Source organism: Ceratotherium simum, chromosome 31 (genome assembly GCF_057802395.1).
Source record: "Ceratotherium simum simum isolate JZ-2026a chromosome 31, ASM5780239v1, whole genome shotgun sequence".
NCBI lineage: Eukaryota > Metazoa > Chordata > Mammalia > Perissodactyla > Rhinocerotidae > Ceratotherium > Ceratotherium simum.
The window spans coordinates 17,833,151-17,855,365 of record NC_141930.1 but is presented as its reverse complement, the minus strand read 5'-3'; the positions used below and the strand labels follow the sequence as shown (position 1 = coordinate 17,855,365).

General features: G+C 37.0%; 1 protein-coding gene across 5 annotated transcripts in view; it reads left to right on the top strand.

Annotated features, from left to right (window-relative positions):
- Positions 1-22,215, top strand: part of C31H8orf34 (chromosome 31 C8orf34 homolog) — a 392,833-nt gene that overhangs the window by 238,453 nt on the left and 132,165 nt on the right. For all 5 annotated transcript variants that reach the window (XM_087420473.1, XM_087420472.1, XM_087420471.1 and 2 more), the window contains one exon: positions 15,533-15,668. In XM_087420473.1, coding sequence (XP_087276599.1) covers positions 15,533-15,668 — 136 coding nt within the window. The remainder of the gene's footprint in view (positions 1-15,532; positions 15,669-22,215) is intronic.

Genomic DNA, 22,215 nt, shown 5'->3' with positions numbered 1-22,215 from the left:
GCTCAGCTTGTCCTCTCCTCCAGAGTCTCTCTCAAAGCTGTAATCACGGCGTCAGGCAGGGTGCTCATAGGTTTGTCGGCAGAATTCAGTTTCTCAAGGGTTGTTGGGCTGAGGGTCTCAGTTCCTAGCTGGCCATTTGCTAGAAGCCACCCTGAGTTCCCCATCTGTGGGCTTCCCCAACATGGCAATTCATTTCATTAAAGTGTACAAGCCAAAAAAGCAATAGAGAAGGTGTACTAGCAAAATAGAAGTCATGGTCTTTCGTAACCTAATCACAGAAGTGACATCCAATTAACTTGGCTTCATTCAACTAGTCAGAAGCCAAGTTGCTATGTTCAGCTGATCTTCAAGGGGACAGGATTACACAAGGGCACGAGTACCAGAAAGCAGGGATCATGGGCCATCTTAAAGTCATCCTGACACAGATGTGTTCAGAATATTAATCTTCACTTATCTCTTCTTATTGTTTTCTTTCTCATGTGTGGTGTTCTTGAAGGGCAAAGAAATCACAGGGTTCTGAGTGGGAAAGGGACCAGAATATATATGCTTTTTTTATTGTTTACACAGTAGTGTAGTAGGTTGATGGAATGGCCATAAGCCTGAGGCTCTCATACGACCAAAAGGCATTGTAATAAATGGTCATGGCAGAAAATATTTTCATAAGGAAGATAAATCTTGAGGTGGAATCTTTGTTTTATTAATCATGGGGTTGGGTGGGGATGCAAACTGAGAGTGAGTTCAACTGTACTTCAAAAGGACAGTAGATGAGACTGCAGTTAGGAAAGGTCGGAGAATCAAGAAAGAAGACGGGCTACAGAATATGGAGCAGCCATACAGAATAAAATTTGGTGAAAGATCCAAGATGCTGAATGGTGATTTGGGTGGAGTTTTGATGTTGTAAAATTCAATTTAGCTATCTCTTCCATAGTCTCATGAAATTTCTAGTAAAAATCTCCATTAGTTAGATATCATTTGGAGTGAGGATATATGATGAGATACTAAGATTGCTATTAAGGTGAAAGCAGAGCAGCCCTAGTGGACTAAGTTGTCTTTGAGTAATGTAGAGTTAATGAGTAATGTAGTGTGAATAAGGTATAGTGCTATTGTTGAGAAAACATCGACTTAGTGTTCAAATCCAGGCTGCACTACATACTAGCTGTGTGACTTGATCAAACTAAACTCTAACTCAAATAATCAGATCCCACAGGCTGAACTTGGCCTACACTGTTGTTTGGCCTACATTTTAAACTCCTTTAAAAACTACGCAATCTCCAGCCAACGCTCTGTTTTCTTATTCTTAACTAATTTATTCATATATGATACCTGCCTGTAACGCAGGTAAATAGGGTATAAAACCACCCTTGAGCAGGGATTCTCAACCTCATCGCTATTGACATTTAGGGCTCGATAATTCTTTGCTGTGAGGAGCTGGCCTCTACCCACCAGATCCCTGTAGTATGCACTCGTCCCCGCCATCCCCCAATTATGACAACAAAAAATGTCTTCAGACATCGTCCAATGTCTCCTTGTGGTGGAGGGAGGAAGCAATCACCCATGGTTGAGAACCACTGCTTTAGACGGTTGTCGTTTGTGACAAAATAAGGTGTAACATCTGAAAGCACCTAAAAGAGTGATAAAAATATAATAGGCATTCAACAGATGATAGTTTTCCTCTAAAAATTTGACTTTGGAGGGTAGTATCTTACACATGGAGTTTACTAGATATTAGTTTATTGAAACATAGAGGGCAAAGAATACTGTGTTAATAATAATAATTTATATAACACTAATCTGAGAAATCATTTTTTGTAGATGTTTGTATATATATATATATAAAAGCTGACCACAGCCTCTAAAGTCAGACCAATCAGGCTCCAATTAAGACCGTGTGCCTTGCGGAAGTCCTGCAGTCTTTCTAAAGGAACTTATGGATCATATATCTTATCTATAAATGGAAATAATAGTGACATATATATCATGATGTTGGGATGACTCATTCATTCATTTAATGCATACCTATTGAGCATCTGTTATGTTCCAGGGGCTGTATAGGAAATGTGAAACAGTCTCTGCCCTCCTGGGAATGTATTAGTGAAGAATCAAATGGTGATCAGATAAATGTATAATGTAATTCCAGGACATAACAAATGTTATGGAGATAAAGAAGGATAAAAAGGGTAAAGAATGATAGAAGATGTTTTCTTAGCTAGAGTAGTCAATCTCCTCTTAGAAAGTAATATTTGAGCAGAGATTTGAATGAAGGGAGAGAAGCACAGTATGGTCATATCTGGGGGAAGGGCACTCAGGTAGAGGACACACCAAGTGCAGAGACCTGCGGACATGAACATTCTTCGATTGCTCAAGGCACAGATAGAGGCTAGCGTTGCTATATAGGGAGTATACTGTATAACGAATTTGTGCATTTTTATATTTTTTTGTTTTTTTCTTATCACCAAGTGCGTGTATTTGGGAAACTCAAAAAATTTATATGATGTAGGAAGTGAGATGAGGTTCTTAGGTGACATCATGCTGCATGATATGTTATTAAAGAAAGTTCCTTATAAGCAACTATCCAAGAAAATGGAACAAAGTTGAACACGGTCTTGTAAGATTTCATTTGGGGGGGCAGTGTTTTGTGGGTTGAAGTGTAAGAGACGAGAACAGCATGTGAATTCCAAGAAAGCAGCACAGAATGGAAAGTGGATTTACAATGTGTCAGACAGGGTGGCAACATCTTGTGGCATGTGGCTCGAATCTCAGCGATGGGAAAGTTGTGTCCGTGCCGGCTTCTCGCCTGCGGCACACCACAAGGGAGAGCGAGGCGGCGACCACAGCCAAAATACATCAGCAGCAATTTTAGTATATGGCCAGCCGTGACCTTCCTCTTTTTTATTTTTCCTACAATTTGATTCTTTTTTTATTTATCCCAAAGGGCTGAGCATAAGACTGAAATAAAGGGAGTTTGGAGGGAACAGGAAAGGGGATAGCTATGAGACTTAATGCCATTTTTAGATTAACCATATTGGAATTAGAATCCCAACAAACATAATGAGCATAATGAAATAGTTTTTTTCCTAACTTTTTTTTTTTTTTTACTTTTTTATGTGCATTTAGTTGATTAAAATGTGCTTCATTGAGAATATTGCATGATAGGTTGAAAATCTTAAAATCAACAGGGCAAGATTCAGAGAGGGAGGGCAGCAAAGTACAAAAGAAATAAAATGGAGGACAGTGGAAGCAAAAGAAGTCTACAATGCTGAGGGTTTAGTGAAGGAAGAATATAATCAAAGTTGACTTAAGCAAAAATAAAGATAGAATACAAGAAAAGAAAGGAAAGGAGGGTGGTGATGGGAAATGTTGTCAATGCAAAATAACCAATAACCATTCTACAGATAAGAGAAATGAGATGAGTTTTACTTGAGCCAGAGTGAAGATTATAACCCAGGAAGGCCTTTTCCAGAAAAGAAGAAAGCGTTCCAGAGAAGCATGGTTTTCAGTACAGTCTTATATCTTTTTAGAACAAACAGCATACACTAAACACATCCAGAATACATTTCAAAGTTTCCTAAAGATGTATTTAGTTGCGAATTAGCAGGTCAACATGACCCTGATGTCAAGAAAGGGACTAATAGGGGGATTACCAACAGGATTTAGGAGGGGAAGTATGCATTCTTATCTTAAGAAAGTGTATTCTCCACTTTAATGGTTAAAGCAGATGTACAATGTGTGTTTGATAGGCCATAAATCAGGCTTCTTTAGTACAAGCTGAATCAGTTTTGGACCTGAATAGATATGCCATACCTCAACATGTGAAAATCTCTTGTCAATGTCAACCATTGACTTGTTACACTTGAAATTCAAGAAAAAAGTAAACTAACAGTAAATCCTGAGTTTAACCACTAGTATCAAATCAATTTCATTTTGTGTATCTGTGTTGTGTATATAAAGTAAATTGATTTCAGGCAGAGTCAGCTTTACTAAAGGTAAATTTAGAGCGTGGATACAGAAAGCTTAGCTGCTAGCCCTGGGACTGTAGGAGTTAGCATATGCATTTATCATGCTCTCTCCAAAGGGGCTTATTTTTAGTTAGCAAATTATGTAATCAATGCAGAAACACTCATCAAAATGAGCTCAGTTAATACTTGTGATGATCTGAATTCATAATAAAATATCATCAAATATGGTACAAAGTACAATTATTAAGTTTATGGTCCAAGTTCGTTAGCAATCAACAAATTAATACAGTGCACATAGGAAATTCTCATCATAGGACTTTATTCATTTAACACAGAGCCTGTGGGTATATAAAATTATATTAAATAGGGTTAACAATTAAATAGGGAAACAGAAAGAATAAATATAACTGTGATGGGTCACCTGTAGTGGCTGGAATAATGCTTCCTGTAACATAATGGTGCCTAATAGAACCCACAGTCATTCCGTAACTAAACCACTGGGGTGAGAAATGCTTTCTCACTATTGAGAGGTATTAATGATATGAGTGCTTTAGCCAGAGAGACATCCCAGGGGAATTGAAATGGAATAAATATACTTTAAACAGTAGTTAAAATTATAAGCTTTTGTAAGATTTTGCAGTGGTTTTCATATTTGAAAACAATTAAACATTTGTACCCATTACCCTACAAAAATTAATAGTTTACCTAATTCCAGTCTTTTGGATTAACCAGCCTTTCCCCATGGCTACCTAGCTACTGTCCTTGCCTGGCTCATGTCCACACGTGGAACATTTTGCCTGGTTTGCCTCACTTCCTGTTTTCCAGTTGAGTTCCTGAATGCCTCTACTTCTAAGCTCTTTGCTGATCTTCTGTCCACGGCCTCCCTCGCTGCCCCTCAAATCTGGTCCCTGCTGCTACTCTTCTCATGCTGTCTCTGGATTTCTGTGCTGGTCGCAGTGTGCCCTCACTGCGGTTAGGGCCGGGCCAGTCTGCTTACGTCACCCTGTCCAACAGGAGCCCACACGCCTGGAATTTCAGTTATTTTTACGAAAGAGAATTGTTCGCAACATCTGTCTGTCAAACCTTCAGACAGTGATAAAAGTTTCAGGAAAAAGTCAACTTTTTGTGTGTATCCAATATAACATACAATTATACTGCGAAAATTAAGAAAACAGTAAAGACGCACTCTGATGCAGAACCCAGACTTTGGGTAGTGTTTGCATTTGAATTTGTTGGAAGCACTGGTGTTTTCTCGCAGACTGGAAGGAGAAAACCACTCCCAGATGTCTTAATTTTTCTAACAAATGGAAAAGCCTTCACAATTCGTATAAGGATGGGTTCAATTAGCACCAGTCTTGTGATTCCTTTGCAATCTAAGCGAACAAATTCCAGCTTATAAATTCTTACAAATGTTTGTGGTCATTATGTGTTTGGCTCTTAATGATTAAAGAAATTAAACAGAAACTGGTAGCAAACAAATAATATCTCAGAAGTTTCTTGCTCCTTTCAGTTAACAATGGAAGACATAGAATATATGTAAATTTAAATTTACATAAACATTTTCTGTACTCACTAGTCTAATCACTTTGTTTATTGATCTTATGTGATCAAGGAAAGTAAATACTGTATTATACTCTTTCTTATGTTATTAAAAAGGGAAACTTCAGCACAGCATTTAAATTGCAAAGGACTTTTTTTTTCATATGCGATTCTAATCTAGGTTTTGTTTTTTTGTTTTTTGTGAGGAAGATTAGCCCTGAGCTAACATCTGATGCCAATCCTCCTCTTTTTTGCTGAGGAAGACTGGGCTAACATCCATGCCCATCTTCCTCCACTTTATATGGGACGCTGCCACAGCATGGCTTGCAAGCAGTGTGATGGCCCGTGCCCGGGATCTGAACCTGTGAACCCCAGGCTGACGAAGCAGAGCATGTGAACTTAACCGCTATGCCATCCGGCCAGCCCCTAACCTAGGTTTTTTAAAATATGATTATTCCAAAAAATTACAGCCTATAATTTATGATATCTACCACTTTGTTCTTACTATTTATAAATTTGTTTAAGTGGTACTATTCTGATGTACTGAGAAAGAATGCTCAACTCATATTTGAGGCATGATTGTAGAAATAGAGAACCAACAGAAGCATGGCCTTAACAGTCCTCTTCCACCTTTCAACCAGAATTTGTCCAAGGGAGTTGAATTATGTTTTGTTCTCCATTCTTTCTTTCCCTCTTTTAAGGAAATATAGCTGTCACACATAAAAAAAGTTTTCATAAATATTTTATTTAAACTTGTCTAATTTCTTATATGTTTTCTTAACATTTGTTTTATTTTTAATAATTCACTCAAAATATATAACATGTGCTTAAAATATTTGACCAAATCAGCTCTATTGACATAAGTCAACAAACCAATTGTAATACAGGGAAAAATTGCCATATAATTCTTGTGTAACCTATCACTGAATCACTGTGAAGTGACTTATGTTTGGAAAGCTTTTAATTTTTGTTATAAAGTTCCTAGAAACAGATGTGAAAAGTCACTCATGTCCCACATTGTCTAGTTCCAGCAGCAGTAAATTATTTCATGGATTACACGTGAATGAAATGAAAGTCTCAGGATTACTTCATCTAGGCAGCTATTTCCTTAAATTAAATCAAAACAATTCTTTGCTTGATTAATTCTTGGTGATTTGGGTTGTATAAAGTGCTCATATGTCTTTAGTCATAAATTAGTTCATTTTTCTCAATAGTGTCCCTGTGACTCAAAAGATGCGTCACAATTTTAGAGGCTACTTTTACAAATAAGTTACTGCTTTGGGCTTTCTACTGTTAAAGAGAATAAGTGTGGTACTCTCTTCTTTTAAGTTATAATATTCACACAATGCACACATTTCATTCGTAAAGGAAGTTAGACATAAGAAGCGTCACTGCTTAGTTTTAACTGCTAGGCTGATAATTGTATCAGCTTTTCTCAGCCATATGGTCTATAGCTCCATTCCACACTCTTTCTCTAGCTCCAGACTCGTCCTAGCTGTCTACCAAACATCCATATGGGTGTCTTGAAGATAAAGCCATCTCAACATGTGTGAAACCAAAGGTATTATCTCTTCCTGTATTCCCTAGAAGTGGTAATGTGGAGAAACCTGCTAAGATTTCACATTCAATCGTTCCCTACAGCCTATTGAATCTTGCTCTGAAATTACCTTCCAATATATTTCTTTCCCTTCTTGCAGCTGCTTCCTCACTCCAGGCCCTCAGCTTATACACGCACTACTGATTCTGGCTTCTTCCTGCCTCATCTCCCTGTTTCCAGTTTTGCTTTTCCAAATGCTGTAGGCAAGTGCAATGAATGTATTCCTTCAAACACTAGTTTTCCAAAAGCCAATTCCACATTAAGATCAATATGTCAAATAATCAATTAGCCAAGCTTATCAGATTATACAAAAATGTTATAGTCAGCAAATATCAGTGAATGCCTATTCTGTGCTAGACACACTTCTAAGACACTGAGTTTATGATAGTAAATGAGAAAGAGTTCCTATCTTGAGGTATCAGAAAAGAAACAGCATTTTTAATATAAATGAATAATTGTAGGGGGGAGTGTAGGTGTGTGTCTGTACATGTACATGTATGTTTATGTTTAAGTATGTGTGTATTTATATAGTGAGGTAATGATAAGGACTATGAGAGAAAAATAAAGTCAAATAGGAGGTTAGCAAGTAATGAAAGTAAATATTCTTTTGAATAGAGTCAATGAGTGTGATTATATTATTCCCATGAATATTATGCTTGGATATATTCAATGAATGTGCTCTTATTTATATCACTTTAGGAAAATATTTATTTAATCTAAAGCTATAGGATATAGGATAATTTTTAAAATATAATTTTTATTAATATATTCATGAAATATATGTTCTAGAACAGCACTGTCCAATAGAAATATAATGTGAGCCACAAATTAGAGTAACATGTAATTTAAAACTTTCTAATAGTTGCATTAAAAAAAACAGGTAAAATTAATTTTAATAGTGAATTTTATTTAACCTAGTATGTCCAAAATATTATTTCAACATGTAGTCAGTGTAAAAGTTGTAAATTAAATATTTTGTATTATTTTCTTCATACTAAGGCTTCTAAATCCTATGTGTATTTTATTCTTACAGCATATCTCAATTTGGACTAGCCACATTTCAAGTGTTCCATAACATGTGGCTAGTCATTAATGAATTGGATGATACAGTTCTAGAATATATTGACTATATTAAATATATTCTTGATATTTAGTTGATGTATAATTGCATATTCTTAAATAAGAATATATTAATGAGAAATGCTTTTATAGTTATGAGTAATATATTTATAAACTCATTCGCTGAATATATTAGTTGAATATATTCATTTCAATGAAAAATATTTTACAGATTATATTATTCATAATATTGACTATGTTTAAAAAGAATATTTCTAAAGTTAATTTCTTTATAAATTTAGAAAATTTTTTATTTCAATCAATACACCTACAGTTATCTTTTTAAAACACAGATTTGATCATTTTATCCCTCTTCATCGTCTGAGACTAAATTCTTCAATATTACATTCTGCTATCCTAATACATCTGAGGTTATAGTCATATAGCTGCATAACATTCCCCCAAATACTATGTACTTTCAAATCACTGTGCTTTTTCACATTCTTCCATTCCTCTGAAAAATTCTTCACCATCTTGTCCCACTTGTATACTTTTTTTTTAAACCTCAGTTAATTGCTTTTTCATTTGTTTTCTATAACATTTAAAACATTTTTGTTGTTTTCTGGGATAGAGCTGATCACATTATATTTTAGTTATCTACCTTCTTAACTAGACGTTAATATTTGCTAGATAGTATGATTTCAAAGTGTCAAAATAGAACAAGTATATTTTTAAAAATTCCCCTCAGGTTATTTTTTTACATAATCTTTCTCTACCACTGTTACGTTAAGAATTATGAGGTTCTTTGATGAAAAAAGTATTCCTGATTGCTTCAAAGAAATTTCTAGTTGGCCAGAGTTTCTCCTTAAAATACTGAATTTGTATCTACTTACCACCAAAGATGGTATATCTATTTTATCTATAGCACTGGGCTGGATATTGTGGGGGACTATCTTGAAGAATATTTTCTTTAGGAAAAAGGCCCAAAAATGGGAAGGAAGGAAGGAAGGAAGGAAGAAAAGAAAGAAGGAAGGAAAAAGGAAGGAACGAAGAAAGATAGACTGATACCATTGATGTTCTCAGATTCTAAGTCTTCTATACTTAATAAATGTTCCTGGCATTTCCTCCCTTGGCTTATTCACTATTGAAAATTGGTTGGACAGGATATTACTCAAATTCTTTAATTTGTTTTTCTTCCTCTCTCTCAATTTATGCAAACTTTCCAAAATTTCCTAAGTTTAGGCATTTCTGTTTCTTTCTCTTGATTATTTAATCCTAGACACCTGCTCCCTTTAATAAAGTTATTCAGGAAATGCAGCTATGGAGATCTAGATTTGTATTTTATTTTTGTTCTCTGTAAACTAAACATAGATTATTAGGATCCTTCCATGACTAAACAGGATACAAGATTCTTTATAGTTGTATCACCCTTTAGAGCTTGATAAGTACTTGGTAGTTATTAGGAGCTCATTGACCTTCCTTGACAGAATGAATGTTGGTAAAGACAGAATGAAAGAATAAATATTTCTCAGAGTAAGGCCCCTCCTAAGACTGCAGGAGCCAATTTCACTGCCATCATCACAGCTGCATCTGACACTTCCACAGCCATAGCAGTTGCTGAGGCAATTTCAGCTTGCAGTACCCAAAGTCTCCAATGAACAAACAAATGAACTCTAGTAGGCTTCTTCCTCTAGAATTCTCTTTTTCTCCCATACTGTGATGGTTATTCTGAGCTGAGAAAAAAGAAGCAATACCCAGATGGGATGGGGTGGCTAGGCAATTTTCAAAAATGCCGTCATAAAATTCATGTCTTATTACTTTCTCTACCTATGTCAAACAACCTAAAAATACTTAGATAATCATCTTGAAGCTCCATAACCCTATTCTTTATCTTATTGGTAAAGAAAAAGGATGCAGAAGTAAGTAGATAGTTGAGGATTTAGGCCTTTGCACATGTCCTCAAAGGCAAGGAGTAGCCATCGTGTCTGGACTCCCTAGCACAGAATGAACCACATAATTTCTTCATGTCAGTATGAAGAGTAACTCAGTACTCACCTCATTAATAAGTCAGTGTGGTGTGCTTTGCAGCTCCAAAAATAAAACTGAGGAAGTGACTTTTGGGTCTAATTCATAGCAATATGGCCTCCAAAAGATTATTGCTACATTTAAAAAAATAGTCTTCTTTTAAACATTCAATTTCCTCTTTTTAACAGTATCAGATATACTCTAAATCCATCATAGAATTGTAATTAGAATGTTTGAGAGAAGCTTAGATTTGGATTAAAACTGAGAGATCATTTAGTACAATGCTTCTGCAAAATTCTAAATCATCCACCATAAATAATTATGCAGCGCCTACTTTAACCACCTCCAGGGATGGAGTGCTCACATCTCCCACACAGTGCTGTACAATATGACTTGGAACAGCTGTAAATGTTAGAAGGTTTCTATGTTGACTCAGAAATGTGCTTCCCTCTCCTTAGACCCATTTCTTCTCTGGACTTGCAGGGGAAACTCTGATAACGCTTCTGTATGACAAAACTTTAGATCTTTGAAGGGTGCCGTTATGGAATAAATGAAGACCACCAAATGAGAACAAGCAGGAGCTTTTTATTCAGAGCTTCTTATAGCAAAGGAGTCAGCTACCATCATTGCATTTGTCAGAGACCCAAAGGCAGGTAGGGAAGTGGGAAAGCTTTATAATGAAAAAAAACAGAGGAGGGCTTGAGGTATATGCTGATTGGAAGTTGTTGGCATGGGGAAGCTGGAGGCAGGCTCACTAGGAGCAGAATATCTTTTGCACTTGGTTTGGGGAGCATACTGGGCTTTCTCTGGTTACTTCTGAGTTAGAAATGGGGGCAAAAGGAGGGAGGCTGGCCGTTATTAACCAAGTCCTGAATGTCTTGATCCAACCGCTGCAGAGGTTGTGGTTCGGCTTGCCTGGGTGATTCCAGCGGAAGTTGTGGGTCAATGTTGTAATGTCATATATGACATATATGATCTGTCCATTGTCTGTGTATTCAAACTCTCAGTCTCCTCTTTTGGCCATTCTCTTCCTTGCAGGAAGTTGGCCAAAAGGTAAGACTAGAAATCCAGATCTTCACTGCTTGATGATTGTTCTCTTGTCTTCATAGTCAATTGTGTCACAAGAGTTTCTTAATCTTTTTGATGTTGTATTATCACGGTGATCATCTGATGAGAAAGTGGCTGCATGGAAGCATTTAAGACCTGAATTAAGCATTAAGATTAAGAGTTAAGATGATAGAATTCAGTGGACTGACATCATGACCACTATGACAAAAACAAGAACAATTAAAATCCATTTAAGATTTTTCAGAACCAAGAATCTGAATTGTCCAACCAAGGCCAAGAGAACAATCCCACGGGTCATAAGCATAAACCTTAGAGACCCAAGTAGCTTTTTTCTTAAGGCAATATATAGCCTTTTCTACCTTACCTGTTTCATTGAGCCAAGCAAAGCAAGAAGTATTAGCAATGGCACAGATACTACCATTATTAGTCAACAAGAAATCTAGATCCATCACTATTCTTGCCAAAGAATTGAGACTGATCTGTATTCCATCTAGGGTAGAGGTGGTATCATTTATAGCTTTTGCTGGAGTTAAAATGATACATGTCTTACAGTCTTTTGTTTGTATGATTCCTATTATTGGAAACACTGCTTTGATTGTTTGCATAAACAATGGATCAGTTACTCCCCCAGGTAAAGTGCCTGAATAATCAAAGGTAGCCTTGTGTTGGAGCTTGCATCTGAAATATAATTTCCAGCTTTACTAATTTATAGAATTAGGGTGTCTATGTGCAGATAAGTTTTGTAATACCGCCCTAAAGTGCATGAGATATTAGTATGAAGCAAGCAAGACTAGCCATCCTGGCTGCAAAGGAAGTAGTGTTGGGTAGGAACACTACGTATCCAGTAAGAAAGGAATTGTTCATGACATGATATTGGAACCAAGGCCTTATATTAGCTGGATAATCTGAGATTGGAGTTAGAATGATTCTACTCTGATTTAGCAATTTTACTAAAAGGGCAAAAGAGAAAAAGGATCATTATGGGTGGGTGACAGCCAGGGGAATACAGAAAATGAGAGGAATGATTGTAAGTAAGCAGATGAACAACAAAATAGGAACTAGTCAGGAGTTATGATCCAACATCTTGGGCAGAAGCTGTCTGCTATCTGAGGTCATCAGATTGTTCTGAAGGTCTTGGGTCATCTGTAAAGAAGAGCTGCTTCTAGAGAATCTCTGAGAATCCTGTTTGAGGTTCCGTATTAGATAGAATAGGCTTCCTGTTTTGTTGATTCTGGATTGCTTCTTTAGTTGTGAAATGTGAACCCGAGGATTTACTCAAGGGAGTTTTACTTATGTATTTGTGATTAACAGTATCCTATAGAATCCTTTCCAATGAAGTTCAAGAGCAGTTTTTCTCTGATGTATGTTCCGATAGATGAAATCTCATAGTTGAATATCATAAAGAGGCTGTTTAAGAAGGTATTTTGAACGTGACCTTAACCTGTTGGTGATAGGACTGGGTATAGTACATGTCTCTTGCAATATTTTGCAATGTCTATGCACAGCAGGGCAGAGTATAGTATCATAGGTAAATTCCTTAAGCACGTGGGCCTTCCATTTACCAGTTCATAGGGAAATAAACAGTGTACGCGTGACTAAGCGGACCATACCAGCATAAAGGCAAGTGGGAGTACCTTTGACCAAGAGGTCTCAAGGGTTTCTGAAAGTTTTGTTAATTTTTTTTAAGGATGTCATTGATTCTTCCTATCTTTCCAGAAGTTTGTAGGTGGTAAGAGCAACATGGTTTCTGAGTAAGGGGCATTGCCCTATGAAGTTCTTTTTTAATGTTTCTTATGAAGTGTGTGCCTTGGGCACTTGATATAGAAATTTGTATCCCCAAGACTGGAAACACAAAATCAAGCAGCATTTTTAGCAATTGTAAAGACGTTTTGGCAAAGAGATGTTTCAATCCATCCTGAACATAGACATACAATAACTAAAACATATTCAAATCTCATGGAGGGTGGAAGTTGTATAAAATCTGTCAGAAGGTGTTCAAAGGGCCCTTAAGTTTTGGTTCCTGGCCATATCCCACCTTTACAGTTTTTCTAGAATTATGTCTTGACAAGTGACACAAGACTCAAAAATGACCTCAACTGTCTTTTCACAGTTTCCCCAGCTATGTTGATTTAAGATAGTACCAATTTATCTGTACCATAATGAGTAGTTTCATGGAGAAATTTAGCTAATATCCATTTGAAATTATCTAGTGCCACTAAGCGGCTGTCTTGAGAGTACCAACGATTATCTGAGTGAAGCCGGAACTGTATTTTTTCTATTTTTCTTTTCAGAATAAGGAGCTAAATGTGGATATTTTATAACGGTCTCTTTGAATTCTTTAAGAGTTTAGATGGGCTCCTAACCTTGGTTAAGGCTGCTTGTTGGGCAAAATGAACTGCTAGAGTATTTCCTTTAGTTTCCATATTATTTCTTTTTTCATGAGCCCCAACTTTTATAATACCTACCTCTTTATGAAGTAGGAGTGCATCCAAAACTGTCTTAAATGTCTTATCCATTTTTGGTGGGGGTCCCAGCAGAGTTGAGAACCCATTTGTTTCCAAAGCATCTTAAAGTCATATTAAAAAAAAAAAAAGCATATCTTGTATATGTATTTATATATTGACTCTGTGGTCTTGGGCTAGTTAAGAAGCTCAAGTAAGTGCAAGAATTCTGCCATCTGGGCTGATTTTACTTCAGGTAGAGGATTGTATTCTAAAGGCAAGCTTAAATTGGTGATAGCATATTCTGCTCCAGTGTCAAGGTTGAGGTATCTATCAACAGATAATATTAGGTCAGAATTTTCAATGGGAGTCCTTAAAAACACTGAGTAAGGTACAGCAAGTTCCCTAACTGAAGTAAGAAAACTGGGGTTCCCTTCTTTTGGTAGGGGCAGAAGAGTGGCAGATCAGGGTGTTGCAGAGGTGAATAGTAATGTGAGAAGGAGAGACTAACAGAAGCTCAGGTTAATTAGCTAGCTGAAAAGCATGTGTTCTCAGGCAGTGGTAACGTCTGTATTGCCTGAGGACCCATGAGATCAAGAGGGGAGCCTATAACTAGTTCAACAGAAGCGTCAAGTTTTGAAGTGGTGGCTATTGCCCTAAAACAAGGGAATAAGCCTTTGCAACCAGGTCAAGGCCGTGAGTTTTTGATGATTCCCACGAAGCTGAGTTAAACTAAAGCCTAAGGGCTTATCCAGATTACTCATGTGCAAGTAGGCAAAAGAAGCTTTAGTTGGGGATGCCTGCGGAAGGAGTCTGTTGCCGAGCCTTCTTCAGATTGCAGAAGGCCTGTTCATGATTTACACTAAGAGTTGTCACAATCTCAGGAAAATTTGACACTTGTTGTTTGCAATATCCAGTTAAACTTAGGAATCCTCTCAATTGTTTTGTGAGGGATCTAAGATGTTTGGATAGTCTATAGCCTTAACAGGAGAGAGTGATTTCCCTCCTTATATAGGTTATAACCTCAATAATGGATTATATTGTGGCAAAATTATAATTTATCTTTTGAAACTATATGTCCCTTTTTGTTAAGGCTGAGAGAAAATAAATGGATTCCTTTTACAAGATTCCTTGTTCTCTGAGTAAAACAGGAGATCATGTCCATATTGTATCAGAACTGCATTACAAGAGAAACTTAGATCTTTTAAGTCTTGATTGAGGACCTGGGAAAAATAGGAGGGGCCTTGAGTGAGCCCCAAGGGCATGACTCTCCAGGTATACTATTGTCTTCCCCAGGTGAAGACAAAAAGGAAAGATTTAGAGTGAAAAAAAAGAAGCCTTCAGATATGTTCTGATTGGAGGTTGTTGGATGAGGAAGCTGAAGGTGGACTAATTAGCAGCAAAGGATCTTATGCAATTAGTTTGGGAGCACATTTGTCTTTCTCTGGTTGGTTCTGAGTTGGAAGCAAAGGCAAAAATAGGGAAGCTGGCAGTCATTGGCCAATTCCTGACCATTTTGGGCCAATTGCTGCCAAGATTGTGGTCTGGCTTCCCGGGATGGTTACAGCAGAGGGGTGGATTCATGTTCTAAAGTCACACATGGTCTACCCATTGTTCAAGTGGATTCAGTCTCTCACCATTTTGCTCCTGTAAATCTTATATAATTTGTCTCCAACTACATCTAGGAATGATTTGAAAAATGATTGATGCATGTGGTAATATTTTTGCAAAGCAGAAATACAATGTTTTACTTACCAAACTACTGGCAGATACCTGAAAACATGAACTTTTCTCCTTGATACTATTAGAGTTAATTGTTTTCTCTGTAATTGTTTATATTGTTACAGAGGATCTTGATGATTTAAGAATGGAGGGAGTAACTACCCTGGTACCTTCTGGGAGCAAATTTAACCAAGGTCGTTCTACTCACCCTGCTGAACCTCAGGCCAAGGTCACACTGAACATCTGTTCAAGGTGTGCCAGGTAAAACAAATAATAGGTATAGTATATATAAACGTGATCTTGACTTTTTAAAATCTAAGATTTTAATGCAAAGTGTGTCCTTTGTGTAAAGAAAGTCTTTTCCTTCTATCTTTTGTGCTAACATTGACAAGGGAGTGAGTCATGCAGTTTATCCTTGTGCCCAGTGCCACTTGGACCAACAATGAATCAAAGAGTTTAGATTGTCTTCACTTCACAGTTTGAGACTATGTTAATTAAGTCTTTTTGTCTCTGAATTTCATGTGCTCTTCTCCCCTTCTGTTCCCTTTCAAAGGAAGATTCAAGGGGCTCTAAAAGTTCAAAGCCACTTTTAAAGCACCTGCATAAGGGATGAGTGTATCCAGGTATAGTGTAAGATCTGATATTATTGGCCTCTTAACCTGCTCCTCATCCTGTTCACCTCCTGGAAAGAATTTAATCAGCTTGAGGCTTTGCAGTTTTGGCAGCTGGAAGCAATCTTTGCATATGCTGTATGTGGCCAAAGACGTAGCTTAAGTTAGTGCCAAGTCAGCTCCCAGTGCTGGTCTAGCAGAAACTCACCCAATAGCTAGAATTCATTCCTTTGTAGGAAGTAAATCTCATTTGCAAAGAGGCTTTTAAGCCTGTTTAAATGATAAAACAAGCCTTCTAACCCTTATGTAAATGGTGCAGATTAGCAAGAACAATGCACTGGCTGGCCAGTTTTATCTCCTTTTCTTTATGTCTCGCTGTTCTATTGTACTATTTGAGAGGGGATTAGCTGCTTGGAAATAGGGAGGGGGAAAATGTAGGAAAATCAAGTCAGATTTTTGTAGCTTTTCTTCTTTCATTTTATCCCTTTGGAATTTTTATTTTAATTGTCGCAGGCTTAGAAAAATAGAAAGGACACCTCTTAGAAAATCAGGGGATATTATTTGAGACCGTTAAGAGAAATGCCATAGCACAGTGAAAACACCAATGGAAACACTGCTTCAGATAAGTAATATTTGGATGAGTTGACTTTTTGATTAAGACTGTGAAGAAAACTGCTAATATTTCTGTGATGATAGTTAGGCATCCTGAGTGAGCAAGGTCATCTATGGAAGAGTTGATTGGCAGTTTTAAAACACTTTCTAGTATCTTTGTACATTTAGAATTTGACTGGAGAGGGTTTGGGTCTTGGTTTTTCATATCATTTGTAGAAGATTTGGATATGAGCTGTTTGTTTTTTCAAAAAGGAAATCCTATGGAAATGATATGTTTTACTAAACTATTGAGGATTTGAATTTGGAAAAGCCCAAGCGTATACACAGCCCTAAATTATTGACTGTTCTGCTTCCCAGTGACAGAGTTAGATTGTAAATAGCAAACAACTTGCATTTAAGGTCAACTCTTAACTGAATTTTTTGAAGAAATATTCAATTAAGTAACAATCGGTTACATTTATTGCATTCTTACTGTGTACCGCATACTATTCTAAGTAAATTGAATACATAAACTCATTTAGTTTTCAAATAATGCTGGGAGTTAGTTACTATTATTATCTTCATTTTATAGATAAGGAAATGGAGGGACTAGTTGGTTAAGTAACTTGTCCAAAGTAACACAGCCAGTAGATGGCAAAACACAGTTTCAAACCCAGGCAGTATAGCTTGACAGTCTGCTTGCTTAGTTATTTTGTTTTATTACTAAGCACCAAACTATTGTCTGAAAGTGAAGGTGGAAGCCTAAAATAGGTAAAAACAATGAGATAGAAAGAGATTTAGGTGTTTGAAATGATGGGAGTTTTGATTTGATGGAGAATAAGGCAATGTTGTACTTTCAAAAGCAAGTTGGAGATATACTAATTTAGGGAAATGTGCCAAACAGTATTGAAGAAGACACTGTTGACACAAATAATCCATAACCAATCTATAAAGCAAAATTGGGGTGAGTTTATCATGAGCCAAATTTAAGGACCATATAGCCTGGGAGAGTCCTTTCACAAAGGAATAGAGCACTCCAAAGAAGTTGGGGTGTACAGAACAATTATATACTGTCGAAGAGCATGTATCACATATGATTGCAATGTCCCTTTTACAATAGTCACAAGATTGCCCTGTCAGCACAGCAATTGATGGACACAGCAGGTATCAGATCTGCTGTCATAAATTGGGTAGTCACAGGATGAGCACAGCAATCAAATCCTGCCTAGGTAGAAATGCTTATCCTTAAGGAAATGCCAGTGTGGGGAAAGTTGCATCCTTTTCTTAAGGGCATTTGCTCTTGTCTTTGGGACATGTTAATTGCTTAAAGCAGATATAAAATGCATACTCAAAGGCCATGGGCCCTTTTGGAAAAACAAAGTCAGACTCAATTAGTTTTATACCAAATGGCTTCCTCATATGCTCCACTGTATCCTATTGCTTGCCATTTTTTTAATCAACACTAGGCTGTTGATTTTAGAGTAGCTGCTGTAGCCAGAGTTTAGAGTGCAAGAAAAACTATCAATTGTCAAGAACTATGAAGAATCTGAGATTTTTACACTGTTTGCAACCTAACATGTTAGTCTGCCACTCTTTTATAGATGCTGGTGGAAGACACGAAACTCTTGGGTCAGAGACCCAGGAATTAGTACTCACAACAGTAACAATTGCCAGAGTATTACCATTTTCACTGGTTCCCTGAGTACAATTCTCACAGAGTGACACAAATAAGGCAGTAGTTTGCACTACATAGGAGGAGCCCCGAGAATAGGAAACCTGAATGTTTTGTGATGGGAAGTTAGCATTGCTCTAGAGAGACACCCCATATCTATCTTCCAAGGCTGTTTGCTATACAAGCATCCCTGAACAGATTGTCTGAAACAAAGGCTGTCAATGTCTCTGCTCACAAGATATGTAGAAACGTGAGAGACTCATGAAGAATTATCTCCCAACGCTACTTAGAGTGGACTATTTTTGTAATGCATTGATATGGTTATCAAAAGTTTCCACAATTAATTCTCAAACATCAACTTATATTGCTGGCTCATCTTTCCTAATTGCAAGTAGGACTTTTAAGACTGTGAGAATTATATTTTTTAAGCCAGGGCTGAGCAAGTATCTGAAGGAGAAGTCATGAACTGGAGGACTGTGCATAGTGTCCAGTTTTGTGTGTCTATAATATTTAAAAATATCACTGGGTTAGTTACCAATTTTATATAAAAATTGAGATTTCTATCTCCTTTAAAAATCCATACGGGTCATAACACATAACCATATTCTCAAATGGTTACACAGTAGCAGCTTCCCCCTCCAGACCCTTAGACCCAGGGGTTGTGCTCTAGTTCACCTCAGATTTTCTGTCCAGCTTCATTCATTTATACTACCTGTCTGAAGTCCATAGGCCTTTTTTTGGAACCTCTGATTTGTAGAACTGCTGGAACTCCAAAGATGAGCAGTGAGTCAGGACTGGAGGAATGCTGGCTGAGGAACCTGGCCAGGCCACTGGGAGAAGGATCTGGTGCCCAGAAGAGGCAGATTCTACTGTCTCAGGGTACTAGGTTATGGGCAGAAGTTCATGGTAGGCAGACTGTAGTCTTAGACTGACCAGGCAATCCCTCAGAAGTCAGATAGAGTGAGTCAGTCAGAAATCCAGTGCTGCAGACTAGACCAACATGGAGAAAATGATTGCTTCATTTAGAGAACTGTGCCCATTCTTATTGCTGTCTTTGTGGGCACTGGTACCTAGCCTGGAAGATAATGAGAGATAACGTGGGCTTCATAGAGGAAGCCCAGACATTGGATTTGGGGCCTGTATCAGGATTTAATTCCAAATCTCACTGGATTGGAGACAGTGTGGTACTAATGGATAAGAAAGTTAAGGATAATTAACGTTAAGTTATATCACGTACTTACCAACACCTTTGCAGTCTTCATAGCAAAGGTATAACAGAAAGACAACCTCCTCGGAAGTCTGACAAAGAGATCTAACATCCGCACTCTAAATTATCTAGTATGTCATCTTGGGAAAAATTATGCAAATATTCAGAAAATCTGTTCCCTCGTCTGTGAAATGGAGTTCATGTAATCCTGGAGATAACCTCTAAGGACAGTGGAAAGGGCTGGACGGGATAATGTATGCAAAGGCAGCTAGCAAAGTGTTAACAGCACAAGACTCTCAAGGAACAGGGGGCTGCTTCTCTCTCTCTCTCTCTTTCACTGGGATAATTACCATGTAAATACTTAAGCAGTTGAAAAGGCTTTGAGTTTTTTTTCCATCTTTTTGATAGGCCCACATTAAAGTGCTCAGGTATTGAAGAAAAAAGAGCCTCATTTTCCTTACATTCAGGAATTTTCTTAGGCTTCTGACTTACCAGGGTGAAAACTATGGTCCATCTTCCAGGATTTCTGTATTCAATAAAAGAGTATAAGGTGGCAATATTTTTGTTTGTTTGTTTGTTATTTCTTAGAGTTTTAAGGTCAAGAAATCATTTTTCCCATAGAACCGGAGAGGTAAAATGTAATAAGTGAGCTTAATGGATGTGTTGTGATCTTGAAATAGTACTACAGTCCCAAGATACTATCAACAACCTCAATATAGTCAATGAGACTCAAGTGATGTTCAGAGTTTCTGCAAAGAACCCATCAACGATCAAGTTAGTGTAAAGAGGTGAAGTCTACTCTTCAGATTGTCATTTTCCTCAATCTCTTTTTCAAATACTGCACCACTCGTGAGCTACTTATGGAGTCACAGTATCTAGGAGTGTTTGCTTATGATATGTCCAGACCATTATTACTCTTATCAAGCTGAGGGCATACAGTGGAAGGCTGCAGAGTCCTTCTCATTCAGAACCTGATTGGAAGACAAGATCTGTAACGAGACTGATACATTCTGTGGGAATGATTGAGGGATGTAAGATATACTTAACCACGGGAGGGACTTCCAGTTTTTAAGAGATCAGAAAAAGGAATTTGGCCCACATTAAATTGCTCTGTCAAGTTTATGTGTTACAAAGTGACTAAAATATCAAGAATGCCAAAAAGTTTATTGATTATCATAGTTACAAGAAATAAAAAGATTACAGAATTTTTTTCTTAAATATTTCACAAATGGTTAGAAAAGTACAGTTGGAAGAAAGCTTGTGTTTTCAAGCTGGAAAATTATCCCAGGGTAGTGTTACTCCCATAGCTCTTGGTGGCCTTTCTGATGTGGGCACTGCTACAATTTACATGATTTAAACAAAGAGATGACATTGCTTGGCAAGTGGAAAATGCATGACTAATAGATGTCTGACCACCAAGATGTATTAAGATTCTAACTCAGAACCTCTCAGTTTTTTCCCTCAGATCGTAAGGGAAAGAAGCCATTATAAAACAACAATTTTAAGTAAATAAAGAATTTCTGTGTAGGATATAACAAGTGTCCTTATCATTGGCGATTTTATTAATTACAAGGTAGATTTTTAAGATATTCATTGAGTGTCTTGGCTTGATGTTTAGAAGATTCAACCAATACAGCTACAAATCCTTGAACGGTATGAGCAAAATAAGTTTCATTTGTCGCCTAGCAGTCACACTGTCGTATCAACTAAAAAGTAAAGTGTGAGTAGGTCAATGCAAATTCTCAGTAATTATCAGCAAAACTTTTGTGGTTTTAAAAAATAGTGGTTTGCAAAATTGTGAGTTTCACATTAAATTTCTCTATTAAATGTCCTGAATTTTCTTTTCAAGATAACAGTTAAGGTACCAATAACCAAGCAGACAAATGCTGATACCAAGGCACCAAATTACTATTTCAGTGAAGTTTATAAGCCATTTTTCTGGAAAGACCACCCATTAATTCTGTCTACCCACTGCCTTTCTGAGGAGTTAAATCTTGTTTTGTGGAATTCTGCCAGGGCATTCCGGGTGGTAAGATGCTATTTGTTTTTGATGGTGCAAGTGTTTGCATTCATTCATGCTTAACATCAATAGTGCACAAAAAAAGGGAACTGAAAGCCATTTTAAAAGAAATTGGATTATAGAGAACATACAATGATACTGGCTCAGAAACTACAGCATGAGAATGCTAGGGGAAATTTCTTTCCAAATAGCCTGCTGGTTTTTAACTGATTTGCCTCATGTCATTGTACCAAAAATTGTTCATCATTTCTCCTAAACATTATGACATTGAAATATTGAGTTTAGTTGTATGCTGACTTGATAAAGCAGATGCAGATCATCACTGCTGATGGCATGCTGCAGGAAAAATGAATGTTAAACCTTGTAAATGTAAACTAATTTCAAGCTATGTTAGGATGTACTAGTTGACTTGAGAAACCTACATAATTAATCATACATTATATTCTGTTTCACTTTCCTATGCATTTTTTCTTTTTTCCCAACTATTTTTATAAGGTTTAAATTCAGCAAGTTCCCAATGGAAGGAAAGATGAGCAAAACTGGCATGAAGGAAAATGGATAAGGACAAAAAGGGACTGCTATCACTTGTTTAAAGTTAAACGTTTTTCATAAAATTGGCTTCCTATGCCTAGAGGATTAAAAGGTCTCATTCGAGTCATGAGTATTACACACCACCTACTGCCATGTTTTAAATGACAGAAATATTT